The 17,132-nt window shown below is 40.1% G+C and overlaps 1 protein-coding gene across 2 annotated transcripts in view; it reads left to right on the forward strand.

The window, feature by feature from the left end:
- The first annotated feature begins 146 nt into the window (after positions 1-146).
- col27a1b (collagen, type XXVII, alpha 1b) overlaps positions 147-17,132 on the forward strand; it is a 70,449-nt gene continuing 53,463 nt past the window's right edge. For both annotated transcript variants that reach the window (XM_067616464.1, XM_067616471.1), the window contains exons 1-4: positions 147-692; positions 2,670-2,734; positions 7,384-8,696; positions 12,812-12,865. In XM_067616464.1, coding sequence (XP_067472565.1) covers positions 640-692; positions 2,670-2,734; positions 7,384-8,696; positions 12,812-12,865 — 1,485 coding nt within the window. In that variant the 5' untranslated portion in view covers positions 147-639. The remainder of the gene's footprint in view (positions 693-2,669; positions 2,735-7,383; positions 8,697-12,811; positions 12,866-17,132) is intronic.

Genomic DNA, 17,132 nt, shown 5'->3' on the forward strand with positions numbered 1-17,132 from the left:
AGTATTTCTGTTATTTACTGAGCATCAACACAGGATATAAATGCTACACGTGCAATCTGAGAGAGTCCCGCTTTCTAAAAAGCTTCAGCTGAAGGAGCGCTGCAGCGTATTGCTCCAAATTTGTTTCCCTCGATGTCAGCTGAGGGCGACAGAGGGAGGTGTTCCCCCTTCCCGGTTCTCAAGATTTCCCTCAGTCCACAATAAACTTTCATTTTGGGAAGTCGACACACACATACACACACACACTCAACGGCGGTCGTCATCTTGTCCTGCAACGGTTCCCCGGGAAAGCTGGACTAGACATGACTTGACGTTCATTGTACTTTTCAAAACGCGCGTTAAGGAAGAAGGAAAAAACACATAGGAAGCGCACAGGTGGAGCTCTGCGGAGCGTCTTTTTTTTTTTTTTTTTTTTTTTTTTAAATCCTCTGGACGGAGACTACAGGGACAAGAAGACACAAGACAATGACAGAAAGCAACCTTTTCACTGGTTTATCTTACAGTCTTTGATTTGTTGTTTTTGTTTTTCTGGCACGTTCACTCCTCGCGCGACCCTCAAGGAACACCTGGAATGGAAAAACTTTATCTGCCTCGTCTGGACTGTAGTAAAAACTCCCAAGAAAGAATGAAGTAACCGCTATGGAGCCGGACAATGCCCCGTACTCCAAACTCAAAACCACTGGAGTCGGGGGGTGAGTCGCCAGTCTTTATACTTCAGAATGAACAGCATTTTCTTTACGTGGTTATGAGTTATCAGGCTGAAGAGGGAGTCAATCATGTGCTCGTGAACATCACCTGCGGTTAAATTTGTGTCATGTCCATTTGACAATGATGTTTAGTTTCCATTTGGTCTTTAGCATGGAAGTGAGTTTTAATATTTTGTCTGTAAAAAAAAAAACGTGTAGCAGCATTTGTGGAGAGATGTCGTGAGAAATTACACAAATTTTTTAAAGTTTAAGTTAAAAAAAAAACAAAGAAACGAGGCAACTACAATTGTGAACAGGTGGTATACTTTCATAGGTTGCAGCTATGCCTATAGCTTATGGAAACAATTTTCTATGCTCTTCACACAGTTGAGGGGAAGCCAGTGCAGTCTGCTGTATACTGCTCTTGAACTTGTGTCTTTGCAGCTTGTATTAGAATGAGCTGCCAAGTACTGAACGATCTGGGACTGATTTGAGAGGGATGTATGAGAGGAGGAGACAGTCCTCCCCCTTTCCCTCCTCCCTGCTATGCATCTCACTCAGCTGGTTGGCCGGTCATCCCAATGGGAGGGGAAATAAAAGTCAAAATGTTGCATCATATACCACTGCTGTACATATGAGAGTTGATCACAAACTGCGTATCCCTCCCCCCTCTCCCCTGTTTTTGTTTCTGCTAATGTTACTGTAGTGTGAGAGCGGTGAATGAATGGGACATAAAGAGAGTGGAAGAAAACTTTAAGAGCTTCAGTGTGCCAGCGGTTGACCAGTGGTTTTCAGCTGCACTCTGGAAAAAAACCACAAATGTAAAAGATTTCCTGTATTATGGCACTTGACACTGAGCCTGTGCCACTTAAGAATCACTCGCTCAACAGGCGTCCAGTTTCAGCTACTGTATACAACCACATCGTTAGCTCCAAGATTGTAAAAACCAACATTACTTGGGTTACACCCATCAAAGAAAATTTAACACCTTCAGAGCCATATCAGCTCCCCGTGTGAGCAATCGACACCGCTGTTATCACTAGTCTCGAGACATAAATGTCGCCAAAAAAATCAATAGTGAAAAATCTGCTGTGTGTACACTGATGTGGGACAATAAATGTCACTCTTACAATGTGAAGACGGAGTTGATCTAATTCCACTTGATGGATTACATGGTCTTTTATGGGTGGAGAAAATTGTGAACCTTTTCTTAGATCCCTGAAGCCCGTTCAAAACCCTGGTGTCAAAAAATGAAAAGCACAAGCTATGATCAAGGCGGTTTGTCTCAGTCACTGAAAAGTTCAGATGTCGGAGATAAAATGCAGTGTTGATGTATGAAACCTGTCACATTTTGTCTATATCTTTACTTGAAACTGTAGGTTTTGAGGTGATGCAGTGTTTTGTGGAGTTGTCAGTGGCCTAGTGGGGGCACTCACCTCGCCCCCGCTGAGCAGTAGCTTATCCGGTCAGGCCCAAAGATAAAGTGATGCTTGTTGTCTTGAAACAGATGTTAAGACTTCGTTTAATAAAGCAGAGCTGCAGCTGATGCTCTCCTGCAGCAGGTCTGATCACTGTGGTAGGTGGAAGTACAAGATGTTCAGAACAACTCCTGATAATCTTTTCAGAAGTTGCAACTTTTATGTCAATACTGATCAATCAAATAATGAGTACCGTTTGCTAGTTACAGCTTCAAAAATGCCAAGGTTATCTTTCTTTTTCTTAGTTTCATTCATTATGAAGATGTGAATGAATGAATGAATGAATCGTTTTAGCTGCTGATCAGACTAAACAAGACAACTTAGGATAAAACTATGGAGCTTGGTAATGTTTTATGAGCATTTGTCATGGCTTGTGATATTTTAAAGACTAAACATACTTGATAGATTAATCAATTGCAATAAATAATCTCCTAGATTAACTGTATAATGACTGTCTGCCTTTTTTCTTGTTCCTTTATGTTAAAACGTTGTTCTTCCCCTTTAGGAAAGTTCTGATTCTTTGGACTATACTCTGCTGCACCTGCTCTCTAAGACTGGCACAAGCACAAGGTGAGTAACTTTAGAACAAGGAGGGGGCGAATGAGAAAGTATTGGTGCAAACATATTGTTGAACCGCAGCACAAACAGTGTGGGAAAAGAGGAAAAATTACTTTTTCAGGTGTCTCTAATGCACACTCAGATAACTAGCCAAAATGTTGATTTATGTGCAGTTCAATACCACTGGACCGCAGAATAGGGAAACAAAGTCAGAGTATGTAACCCCAACATGGGCCCCTTGTTGTAGGCGACACATGCCAGTCCAAGTTATCCCGGGATTATCTACAGAGGTGATCGGCATCTACATTTCCCTGAGCTTGGTCCTCTGTACATCTGTCAACACTGCTGTTTGATCTATCAAGGACAAAAACTCTGATTCAATATGTTTACTCTTCCCTGGAAAGTATATTACCTCTTTGGCGGTGATGGGAGGCTCTTTCCCCCCTTTGTTTTTCCTTGCGGTGAGTGTTGTGTACCGAACACTTGAACTGGATTAGTTGGAAACAGTAGACACCCCTCAAAATATGGCTCCCTGTTTATGACATTGTTTTCTAAACAGAATTGGTGATCATATCTTCTATTTGAGAGGTTAGACCAACACATTCTGCTTTCATAACACCTCATACTCTCAGTACAAACATTTTAAAACCCGATATCTTGGCAAGTAGGGTATTCAGGGTATACATAAACCAAAGTATGAAATAATATAGATGTATGTTTCTGAAGTGTTTTGACTTTTTTTTTTTTTTTGGATGAAAATCTAATCTAACTGGAAATGTTCTGATAAACCAGCAAACTTTTTACTATTCTGCCGCAGTTCAGCTCTTATGTCTCTTATCCTAAGCGAGCCTTATACACCGGTCTGTCTTAATAAAGGTTTCCAAGGTGTTAGACAACCTGTCACTGCTGATTCCCAATTTCTTCTCTGCTCCACTGAAGTGTGCTCTTTCTCATGTTCACTCACATTCAGCTGTGTCTTGATGTCTGGCACAGTCAGCCTTCTGTTATACGACTTACAGACACTAATAAACATGTCCTCAGATTTTTTTTGTCAATCAAAATCTGCCAGATCTTTTGCGATCAGAGCTCTTTTGATAATGTAAGCCACTGCGCTCAATGACAACTGCTTCTAGCTATTTCTGTGTACCTCTGCCTTCATCAGTTGATATTTAGTGAACGTCTAGAGACCTAGATTCTTATATGGGGTGTTAATTTGCAAACTTTCAGATCGTAATGACACTATAAATTTGTGCCTTATTAAGGGAGGCTGAACTGGAAAAAAACAGCACTGCTGGTATAAACCTGCAGACTGTGCTCGCATCATTTGTAAGTTATAAATGATGTATGTTGTCTACTCTCATAAAAAGATGACTTTCAGTGGAAATATTACATATGGAAAGTGACATGGTGTTGGCTATATCCCAGTATATCAAAGCCTCAATCCATGACTGCTTTATTGCACCTTACCCTCTGCAGAGTTCTACCACATGGGCTGCTTCTGCTACATTTTGACCTCAAACACTAGAGGCAAATGTAATTGTCCATATGCAGACAGTTGAAATTATTATATTTTGAATAGTTGCCCTATATTCCTCAGAGGGGTCACAGTGCAGGGTCAACCACACTGTAGCATCTTTGGAGCAGATTTTGGGGCTCAGTGCGGCACTGCAGATGTAATACCAGCCTCCTTCCAGGTGGTGGCTCATCTGTCAGTGCCAGAAATCAAACTCTGGTGTTACTGGTCGCCCCCCCCCACCCCCTAGCTCCAGCTCTTGAAGCTCTCCTTCACCATCCTGTAGACAGAAATCTAGCAGTTCATGTATAATAATATAAAGACATACATCCTTGGAACACACCAATCTAAGGAGTCAAGATGTTCCACCGCTCCCTCAGACCTTTTTAAGAGAACATTTCATCCATTTTAATGTGGCATGGGAGAAGTTTAAGTGAGACAACTTTTGACCGAGTTTCAGAGCTTTGGAAATATCCACTGGCCAGTAGATGCATTAATGTACTGAGCAAGAGGCCAACAACTCACGCCCTGTTTCTTGAATCTTTTCTTAGATCCAAAAAATTAAGAGTTGAAGTTTTTCTGTTTCTGTTCGACCTTGTCGTCACTGATTACTTTCATTGTGAAACAGCTGCAGAAAGTGTTTGCATTCAGATGATATATATACTAATATTTTAAATACACCAGTCTGTGCACTTGCCTGCTTTCTGGGAAAAGTTGTGTTGTCTGCTACACTTGTTCTTTAGCAATACTTTGTCTCCAGGATTTGTTATATTCAGTTCTATGTTGTTTTTTTTCCCAGCTCATCAGGAGGTCACAAAAAGCCCTAGGCAGCCTGCCTACCCGCTAAGATTTAGATATGCAGAAAGCTCTGAAAGTAGATCACAAATCACAAAATGAAAGAACAATTTTGCTTTCCTCATACCATATTATCAATTCAAATCAGTGTTTTATGGGAAATTCTGCTGAAAACAGTCTTTGTTCCTCTTTCAGTTTCTGTTTGATGTTTCTTTTCCATGTGTGTTTTTTTAAAAATTTGTTTTTAGTTGAGCTGACCTCCCACTGCCAGCACACACTGAGCAGGGTTTCCCTTCTCTGAACACAGCTAGTGTCTATACTTGTTTCTCCTCTGCTGAACTGTGATTCATCATTTAGTAGTTTTATTTCCTACATTTGTTTTGTATTAGGCTGGAAAAGCACAGATATTTGAGATCTATATGTAAGCTTTTAGTTGCGACATTGCACGACTGAGAGGATTAACGTACAGTATTCAAGATATGCTGATTGGCCTGAGATGATCAATTCCTCTTATTTTCCGACCTCACTAAACTAAACAAAAAGCTTTTGTTTGACAGTACTGATGACTTGCACCAGTGCCTAACAATAGACAATCGTATGATAATGGGAACATTTTCAGTTTGTTTTGGTGTTTGAATCAAAAGCAGATTTGATTTTCTAAGAGCGCTGAATGTTATGCTTTTGAAAGTAATATCTTAGATTTGAAAATAACCTTGGTGCTGTAGTTGCAGTTATGCTTGGTGTGGGGGCTGAGACCACCTGGTTATGTTTGGAGGTTGCAAAGTGCATTACTGTTTGAGGTCAAAATCAGGATTGTTCCCCAATTTTAGATTATTTTTTTCTAAAATACTCAACAGGTTTCAAGTTCCTCTGATATTTAATCCACAGACACAATCTGGAGAGGAAATATCATCTTTTTCATATCATCCTGTCTTTCTTTATACTGTAATGGAAAGCTAACAGTAGACATTGAGATGCTTTACAGTGTCACAAGGCAGAAAACGACTCTACTAATGTAAATCTTAAGAATGGGCATTTATGGTAAAGGATACTCTTGACAAAAAGGCTGTTTTTCGCTACACTGATTTGTGGATTTAAAGGACTAGTGTGTAGGATTTAGTGGCATCTAGAGGTGAGGTTGCAGATTGCAACCAACTGAACATGTAGGAGAACCCACAGTGCCCGCGAAACTTGCAAAAAATACAAAAGGCCCTCTCTAGAGTCAGTGTTTGGTTTGTCCGTTCTGGGCTACTGTAGAAACATGGCGGGCTATATGGAAGAGGACCCGCTCTCTATGTAGACATAAAGTGCTCATTCTAAGGTAACAGAAACAAACAATTCTTATTTCCAGGTGATTATACACTAATTAAAACATACTTGTGAGTATTATATTCCATTTCTGCCTTGACCGTTTTAGATGCCACTAAATTCTACACACTGCACCTTTTAATTAAACTCTAATGCCAAGGTGTGGATCCAATTAGGATCAATATACAGTACATAGAACACTCTAATATGTGAAAAATACCTGCATTTTCCTCCCATGAGATGCAAGTGACATTTAAAACCCCCAGGAAATATTCTGCAGTATGTTTTCATGATTTTGGGCCCATGTCAAAGCTGTCATCTTTAATCATCAGACATTGCCAGATAAAGTGAGATAGCTTTTCTGTTTCTTCACTAATACATCTCTTAAAACACCACTGCTGTCTTCTCCAGGGACCCATTCAGCTTCCATTTCCTGAGATTGTTCTAATTAAGACTGATGTAACAATTACATAATTTGCAGCAATTCCCAAAACTGGATTTTGATGTGTGGCTTTATCAGAAATCTTACGCAGCCTTTTAAAAATGCTTTTGCCACAAGATTTCCATTAATCCATTAAACTTGTGGTCTCCCAGCATAGGATCAAAAAATATGAAAATATTATTTATATTACTGCACTTCTCTTTTTCTCATTATATGTTTCGGTGTAGATCAGTGCATTTAAGTGGAAGTGAACAAATTAATGCAGTATCTTCTTTTTAAAAGCTTATTAAGCGCACATACAAAATGACATGTAATTATTGTAGACTTTTCTGTTTCATATTTCATTTTGACTTTTATATATTGTAATACTTTTCATTTTATGCTCTTATATAAATCTCTTTATACTCTGTGCCTTTACGAAAGTACTTGATTAAAGTCTTCAAAAATGAATTATCATTATCAAGGAAAGTACATGTTCTATTATGGTATAAATATAAGCTTAGAAATCATGTTTAGAAAAAATTATTAGTAATTCAATATTTCTACATGCTTTAAATCTACAAAGCTAATACTCGCTGACTTCTCTCTTCTGTTTCTCTGAAGATGTGGATGTTCTGCAGCAGCTTGGGCTTTCTGGGCGAAGGGCAGGCGGGTTGTCACCTTCAGGCACTCGATCCATCCCTAATGGCATCATCCCCTTCAAGTCTGGAGTTATTCTCACCCCAAGGGCACGTGTACAGGTGCCTCTGCACACTGTTATCCCTGCTACTTACAGCTCCACCAATCTCTCCCTGATTCTCAGCCTGTCTGTTCATCGCATCAACAGTGCTTTTCTTTTCTCGGTTCTATCCAAGAAAAGGAAAGTGCAGCTTGGAGTGCAGTTTGCACCGGGGCAGGTCCTGGTACACGTGGGGCACAGGAGCTCTGTAAGTTTTGACTATGATGTCCACGATGGCCAGTGGCATAGTTTGGCCTTGGATATCCGAGGCCATCAGGTGTTCTTACACACGTCTTGTGGAAAGAAAAGCGTACATGCAGATTTGCATTCTAAAAAAGAGGAGGCTCTGGATCCAGAGGGCTCTTTCCTGCTGGGCAAAATGAACCACAACTCGGTGCCGTTTGAAGGCGCCATCTGTCAGTTTGACTTTTATCCCTCTGCAGAGGCAGCTCATAACTATTGTGATTACATTAAGAAACATTGCAGAGAAGCCGACACATATCGGCCCGTGTTTGCACCCCTGCTACCTCTATTTTCCACAGATCCAAATATTACTGTCACTCGTATAACTCCACTGTCATTGACGGAGCTATCCAAAAAGGCTCAGAGACCTACTTTGGCCTTGATTGAGGAAAACACCAGGACTATGATTCTTGACCGCTCACTGATGCTGAACAAAACATCTGTGTATCAGACTGTGAGCACACCAAAACCTGGTGCTGTGCCTGTTTCTCCACCAGTTGATCCAGGGTTGGAAAGCCCGGTAAAGTTTCTGACTCAAACTGTCACTACATCTCTTAGGGTCAGTGTGACACGCCCAACCCAGAAACCGACTTCCAATGGCAGTGCTGGAAAGGACGCAAACCAAGGAGATGATTATCCTCAGAAACATTCTGGGAAAAGTATGGATTTACCTGCTTCCACTAGACCATCAGAGATGAAGCCAAACCTCCGGTCCACAGCTGCTTCCACACAGGGGTCTCCTTCAAACACCTACCTTCCCCATAAAAAACAGTTGACCACAGTAGCTCCAAAGAAACCTGAGCCAAAAGTGACCAGCATTCAGGATGTCAAACCCACCTCGTTTATTCCAGTCACTCCAGCTGCGACAGATGGCTTCCAAACATTTGACCTGGAACCGACCCAGTTCTCACTGCTGGCTGGACCACCTGGACTAAAGGGACAACCAGGACCGCCGGTGAGTGTTTGAACCCTAAACAGACACGACAAACTGCCTCACTTGTAACTGTTGCAAGAGTGCATGCATGATTTTCACAACCATGAGCCACAATAAGTGCATCATGTGCTTGAGGAATATTTGTTTATCCTATGACTTGTTTATAGTATAGTATTTTAGTGTTTATTTTATGAATGAATGTTTTATGAATTAGGGCATTCAACTTGTAATACATGCATGTTAGAACTCTTGGCTGGCATATTTCTACAACCAAAGAAATCGAGCCAATTTCTTAATACATATTTGGATCACAACAATATACAAGTATGACAGCTTGTTGTTTAAATGTTGGTTTGCCTTTCTTTGATTTCTGCAACTGCTGCTGACATGGATGCTGACGTGTGTCTCGATAATGTGGTTTTTTAAATCTGGAAGTCACCAAGATTGCATCTCTGAAATGTTTGCTTATTTGGCAACACTTATGTTGCATTTGTTAATGATTCAAATTTTGAATTGCTCCATTGCCTGTCCTCAGCTTTTTTTTCTGTCTAGCTTAAAATACTTGCATGTGGTTTTAAAGGTTTTCTATCCCTGTTGAATTGGTGCTGAATAATGTGTGATTTCCTTTTTAGCAGCAGTGGTAGAAATAGCCAGGTTCATAGCTGGACTTTGCCAGTTTGTGTTTGTCTGAGTGAATGGGTTGGCAGTGAGGTGTTAGATTCCTCTGAGAGGGAGTGAGACTCTTCAGAGAATGGATACTTTTAAAGTGGGGTCAAAAGTTAAAAAGGATAAAGCACTTGTGCACAATTAATGATTTAGACTAAAAATTCACAATATGATATAAATGCAGTGCTTTATCCCCATTGGTGAGATCTGTAGTGTTTCTGGATGTCTGTGTTGGTCTGTCTGCTTTTCCGCCACTTTGGTTCAGACTGAAATATCTATTGGATGGACTGCCATGAAATTTTGTAGAGACATTCATGGTACACAGAGGATGAACCGTAATGACTTTGGTGATCTCCTGACTTTTCCTCGAGCGCCACCCTCAGGTTGACTTTTGTGGTTTAGAGTGATATACTTCAACAACTATTGGATCGATTGCCATGACATTTGCTACAGATATTCATTCTAATGACTTTGGTGATCCTCCGACTTTCAGTGCCACCAGCGGGTCAAACTTTTTACTTATTCAGTAAAATATGTCAAGATATACATGATTTATCAGATTTATTCAAGGATCTCAGATGATGTATTCTAATGACTTTGGTGATCCTCTAAACTTTCCTCTAGCACCACCATGAGGTTGACATTTTGGGTTTGTACTGAAACATTTTGACAAATATTGGGTAGACCGGTGGGGAATTTGGTACAGACATTCAAAGTCTCCAGAGGATGAATTGTTACAAGTTTAATCCCCAGAATTCATCTCATGCCTTCATCAGCTCAAAATTTCTTTTTATCCAATACTTTTATATTTATGACCAAATACCAGGCAAAATTAATGCCATTCCCATTCATTTTCTTTCAAATACAGACAAATTCATGAAGAAAAAGATATATTAAAATGTATTATTTGTTCAGTTTGTGTCACATCCATTACTTGGACATGAAGTATTAAATATTAAAACACTAGAGTTCAGATGGTAGGTCTGAGGTTTTGCTTGTTTGACATTAAACATGAGACCTTACTAGACTGTTTCTTACCTCATACAGCAAGCTTCAGTGTTAAAGAGCTAGAATATAAAAAATAACTGTAATGGAGAGAAATGTAAATGCTCTTTTTTATTACTGACCTTTCTCAGTTCAGAGCATTGAAGCTTAAGGGATCACCACAGTCAAAGTAATTCATTTCGACATTTATCAGCCAGTGTTGACTGTAGACTGTATACATTTATATTGGCCATGTGGTCCTGTTAGGCGCTGTTCCTCTGTTGAACACAAAATGGTTACCCAGATTTTCCATTGTTAAGAGGACCTCTCAGTCTTGTATTCAGTCATGTTTGACCAGAAAGAATGTTTTAAGTAAAGCTTTCCTGCTTTGGCAGTGAGGGAAACCACAACTCTGCGTGCCCCTGAAGCCACTCAAACCATTTTTATGAGAGAGCAGCAACTGATACTGATCAATCTCTATTGTGTGGTAAAGGTTACCTTCCTGAGGATTTGCGACGCTGTATTGCTTGCTAATGTTTTATTCTGAAGTCAGAGAAGATTGCTGAGTCAGGCAAAGAATCCAAAATCATTTTAATATTGTCTTTTGAGGCATTGTTGAATTTTTCATCCATTTCCCCTTCCCCATGGGATTAGGGTTGACACTGCTTGGCCATGACCCATTTTAGAAGTCATAAGTTTCAGCTGCTCACAAGACGAGGGATGTCTTTGAAAGTAAATATGACAGTCTGCTGCTACTTTTTTAAAGATAGTGTTTCAGTTGTAGATTACATAAGAGCTGACAGCTTCTTCCACAAGATTATACTCTGAAGGACGCATGATCAAAATTAATGACTAGATAATCAAGTAAAACATCTTTAATTGAGCACTAAAGACTGTGCTTTAGGTACATGAAGACGCTTGATGTTTATCCAGAGGTATCTAATAAACATGTTGTTTTTCTCATTATAAAAACAATACTGATAAATGTCTTGATGAACCCTAAAATTCTCGGAAGTACTGATTATAGTTCATGATTATTTTTATTAGAGGTTCTTCAAAAAACTGTTTGTGGGGTGCCCCAGTAGCCTAATGGTTAAGGTCTACAACATAACCGATCATATCTCTCTCCTCATGTTTCCTGACTGTCTTTACACTCAAAAAATACAGTAATAAACCTTTTGGGGTTAATTGTTTTTTGTAGGAATGCACCGAACAGATATGCCAGATCAGTATCGGCTCCTATTCTGACTTGTGTGGATCAGGTATCAGCCACATGTGACCGATTACACAATTTCCGTGTCAATGTTATTATAAAATCCAGTGTTTTTTTTCAGTGCTTCATTCAGTCATGGCAGGCTGCTGCTGACTCAGGTTTTAGTGCCACGGCAGTTGTAGGCCTCATGTTTCCTTACTTAAAAACAGTGAGGCATACAGGTTTTCACAGCAGGAAGTACTACACTACCAGCACTACCTCAAAAAATTTGCACAACTCAAATGTTACACCTTGTTGCTGCTTTCAGAGTTCAAATTATTTTTATCTCATTTATTGCTGATCAAATGTGTGCATTTGCTACTTTCTGACAAAATATTCTTAACTCAATTCATGAGTTTAACTTAGAGTTTCAATAGTTATTCTTTAGAAATCATCTAAATTATATGAAGAGGTACCTTTGTTGAACTCAGCTCTAGCACTACTTAGTTGGCGCCCAACACAGCTCAGACTGCTTATCATGTGTGGACAGCGTGATGGTTCCAGTCTTAAGAATCTAAGGGTTGCTAAAATCCCTTTGGCTTTTCAGAGCGTATGCTGGCTGAAAGACTATGATTATAGCTATTGGTCCAGTCTGACTCAGACAAAAGTGCTCTATACATCTGACATTATTACAGTAGCCCAATTTTAGCTGGACTACCTCGGGCTCTTTTTAGGCTCATTTTCCTCTTCCTCTTTCTTTGAAATTCTGGAGTCATGGGAAAATAAGTAACAATGCTAACATCTCAAGAAAACTCAGGTTCCTCAGATTGACCCCTCATTAAATTTGACCTTTCAGAGCTTTGCTAATCCATGTATGAAATTGTTTTAAAGCTAGCTGATGCCCATAATTAATGTGATTGGCTGTGGCTGGAACCAGCACCGACCTCCCTGCCAGTACAATGAGTCAGACTTGCAGTCCGGGCACTGTAGTGGTTTTGGGCTGAAATGATTTTGGCTGCAGAGGCACAGGGCAGTTCTAGCCTCTAACAAGACATTTAAATTCCTGCCAGCATCTCACAGACTGAGTGCCTTGCAACTTAAAGTTCACCTAATGTAAAGTCAGAAAAAAAAGCCCCAGAATGGGATTTGCTGTTGCAATATATAAGTTGAAAGTTTACACTTGAAACCTGCTCTTTTATTATTCAAGACTGTTCAACAGCTTCTTTTTGTCTCTCTTTTGTATTCATAGGCTTTTTTCACTCTATCCCTGACGTCTTTTATCTTTTCCTTTTAGGGCCTTCAAGGACTTCCAGGGTTGCCAGGAAAGCCAGGGAAGAGGGGCCCACGGGTGAGTGGTGTCCCACTCCGCTCCAACCAATGACAAGTTCCCTATGTACCTTCTCACAGTTCCTCTTTTTTTCCATTTCCACTTTTGATTTCCTTCCAAAATCATCCACATGTATTACACTGTAATCTCTATGATGCCATAACTATGCCTGATCTGCATTATAGTGAGATAACACAATTAGCGGTGCGCTGATATGGCAGACCTTTGAGCGTAATGATAAAGCACTCGGTGACATCTTTGGATTATGGAGCATTATTCAGCCAGACTTCAGTTTGCTTTGGCTCTGGGTTTGATCAGGCTGTGAGTTTCTGCGGCCAAGGTCCATTTGTAAAGCTGGAGAGCAAACAACCATGAGCTAAAAATCTGTGGGTTACCAATGTAAAATTAATTGAATGCATAAGGTAGGTATTAAATGGACATGGAAAATAGGTTAGTTGTTAAAATATAAAAGACAGAACTTGCATATGTATTTTTCCAGAATAAGTACTTTCTATCCCATACGTAAACAGTACCAGTACTTAAATTAGGCATAGGTCCTATGTTAACGTCGGTGAATGCTACTAGTGGATATGGCAGACATTTGAGAGTAGTGATAAAGCACACAGTGTCATCTTTGGATCACAGAGCATTATTCAGCCAGTCTTCAGTTTGCTTTGGCTCTGGGTTTGATCAAGCTGTGCTTCTCTGCGGCCAAGGTCCATTTGTAAAGCTGGAGAGCAAACGACCATAAGCTAAAAATCTGTGGGTTACCAATGTAAAATTAATTGAATGCATAAGGTAGGTATTAAATGGACATGGAAAAATAGGTTACTTGTTAGAATATAAAAGACAGAACTTGCATATGTATTTTTCTAGAATAAGTCATTCCTATCCCATACATAAACAGTACCAGTACTTAAATTAGGCATAGGTCCTATGTTAATGTCAGTGATTGCTACCAGTATATTAGTTCCCTAGACTGAACCCTCTAGTGTCACGTCTTTCATTTTGGGGCTCAATGTCATCCTGCAACTGTGAGCTCTTGATGGAACCAAATAGAGTGAGAGCAGATGTTATTTTAAGCTCATGTTTTCAGAGGAAATATAAGAAGAGAGAAAACACTGGGAGATGATTTGTCTCATGGGATGGTTTGTGTTTTTGATTTCTTTCTAAGACTTAACACTGATGGTTGTGTAAGTATTGCTGCTCTTTTAACAGCCTCCTAACTGGCTTTTATATTAAAATGAATGAAGCAGAAGTTGAACTTGGCATTTAAGTGACTCCTAAGATAAAATCAATATGCTGCTGTAGAAGATGAACTGAAGGCGGTGAAAAAAATGGTGAGATACCCATGTGGGTACCCATGTGTTTTGCAGTACTCCTGCAGAGTACTTGTGCTATTGAGGAGTATGTATGAGCTACCTGCCACAGCCCGTGAGACTGTGCCCTGCGGTCGGGCCTCAGAGGGGTGGGCTGTGGGAACCCAATCTCTTTAAACAAGGAAGAAAGAGGGCTTTGTCCCCATCTTATTAAAGGCATTTAAGACCCTGTCTGGAGCTCAGCAGCTCTATCCAGTAGCACACCAACCTCTATAGAGTTCATTCATCATCAAGCTCTTGAGACCCAACTGCAGGCCACGGCGACTCAGGTTTTTACTGATTGTTTTCCTGAACCACCAGAATTTTCCTGGATAGTTCACGTGATTAGAAAGAAATACCTCACAGCGACACACATGATCAACAGAAAGCTCTCAAGTGGACTCTGGTCCTCGCAAAGCCTGTACAAACATTTTGAATAAAAGTGACATTCACAAAGGTATAAGATTTTATTTTTTACACATACTTTGATTTTGTAAAAAGTTAATGAACTGTAACTCCCCTATTTAAACTGTGCAAAGCACTTTTTTATCTTTTCCCAATCAATTCTCTTGACATGTTTTCACATACATATTTCTGAAACAAAAAGTCATATTTTCAACATTATTGTAACATTTTGCTGCATTTTGTATCCATTTTTCTTGGAAATTGAAACTTTTCAGTTGAATCAAGTTTTTATTTGAAAAGAAATTTACTGAAAGACTGGTAAATGTAAAGACTTCTAAGGAAAGGATTCTGGGTACTGTTGATATTTGTACACACACTTAAAAGTACCGTTCAAAGATTGCTGTGTCTATGCTCAATACAGTACAACAAGATCTGATATCCTCTGTTTATAAGTTAAAAATTTCCTCCAGAAATCGAGTGTATGTGATGAATCTATTGTAACGTTGCAGGAACAGTTTGGTGTGTCTGTGGAAAGTGTAGGTGTTCTTACTCATCACAAAGGCTTGAATGACATAGCACCATTAGGGCTTTAAACTCTCTGACAGTAAGGTGTCATGTCTGACCGAGCAGACAGTCTCACCGCTGGTAACACCTAGCAGCGTCTCTTACACGTGAGAGTATCCACGTTCCTCGATCCAGCCATAAGCCCGGCAGAGCGCTGAAGTTCACCCGACCCAGCAGGAGAGGCTTGAGATCAAAGGAGGCTCAAAGAGGGCTTTGTGCAGGGAAACCTGCCAGTGTGCAGAGTCAATATGTGACACTGGGTTCCTGGGAAATTTAAAACATTTGCATGATTGCTAAAATTGTTGACACTACTATGACATGAAATAAGGCATCTAAGGATACTCATGCAATTGGTTGACTGGTGCAGAAAAGAGAACTGATTTATGTAGGTTGTAAAACTGAGATTCTTTTGAAATTAATGACATGTGTAGGCTCATATAGAACGCTTGATTAGGTTTTTCTCTCTCATCATTTATTACACAGATGTTTTCATTTATTGCTTGTATTTAAGCTAATAAGGAGCACATTTAGAGGGCTAAGTGGCAGCGGGTTCACAGAAGATGCCAGCAAAAGCCTGCCAGTTTATTCATCCACTGCATGTTGAATTGTTCCTGAGCATGGCAGTTAAACTGTGAGCATATGTAAATCTCTGGATTTGTTGACATGTGGTTGGTCTACCTCCCACACATTATCTCTGGTGCACAAGAGGTGGTGCATTATATATTTTCATTTGCAGCAACAGAGGTTTCTTTTAACTAAATGATTAAAATGAAAGCACCACCTTCAGAAACATGAATGTGACTCATCAACAGAAAACCCAAGCAAAAGGCTAATGCACTTTGTACTTAAAGGATTTGTTAATTAACCAGTCTACAGAAAATGTATCATTGTTTAAGTCATTTAGTATTTTTTTTTTTTGATATTTTACAGACCCGGTGAATAATTGACTGATCAAAAAATATAGGCAGATTAATCAATAAATAATTGCTAGTTGTAGCTCTTGCCACACTACTAGCCACACTGTTTCACTGACAGATCAGTTAGCATTAGCACTTAGTTAGCGCTGTGGGACTTTCCTAAACAAAATAAATAAGTTATGTAATTAGTTAAGAGCCTTTGATGTCCATTATATTGAATAATCATCTGGGTAAGGACACTGTGTTTCCCTCAGTGCAGTCCACAGAAGGTGTTAGCAGGTCTGTTGTGGGTTAATAGCCTATAAAAACAGTAGCACTCCACGTAAACTCCTGTAAAAGTCATTGGCCTACATTGTAAACCCGGTCACAGCTCTGGCATACAGGTGCCCTTTATGTGCAGGCCTCAGGTGTGAGTGTGCCTGTGTGTGTTTGTGTATTTGCTGGGTTTACATTAGCGCTGATGTGTTTGTTTGTTATGAGCTGGTGGTCTTTAAATGGTCTCTTGTTAGGAGCTCTTTTCAGTAATGATGTAGGATCTTCATTCCTCTCCTCACCCACGCAAAGACAGATGGACAATGTGACTCATTTTCCCCATTCTCCTCATCTCCATCAGGGTAACATCCTCACCTCATGTACTGTGAGAATGCAATTTGTAATATTCTGTCCCGACCTCCCTTCTTCTCCACGTCTCCTCCTCCCTTTGCTTCCTATCTGGAGATAATGACTTCCATACGTTTTAATATCGAGCTAGTGAAAGGGGGAATGCTCTGAATAGAGGAGGAGGAGGAAATCTGTAGATGAGCTTCTGTTAAGTGTCTCCATATGCCCAGCAGCGAGCGCCTGAGAGGGGAGAGGTCTGGCCAGTCTGAGGGGAGGGGAGCTGCCTGGGCTGTTTGACTTCTCTCCACAGCCTGATAATAGAGTACAGATAAATAACAGAGACGGGCTGGATCACCCAACCGTACACTTACACCTCTTGGCCTCTGCCGTCTGTTTGACTCAGAGTAATGCTATCCCTCACTTTCACCTCAGCTCAGGGGGAAA

The sequence above is a fragment of the Thunnus thynnus genome, chromosome 2 (assembly GCF_963924715.1).
Source record: "Thunnus thynnus chromosome 2, fThuThy2.1, whole genome shotgun sequence".
NCBI classification, from domain to species: Eukaryota; Metazoa; Chordata; class Actinopteri; order Scombriformes; family Scombridae; genus Thunnus; species Thunnus thynnus.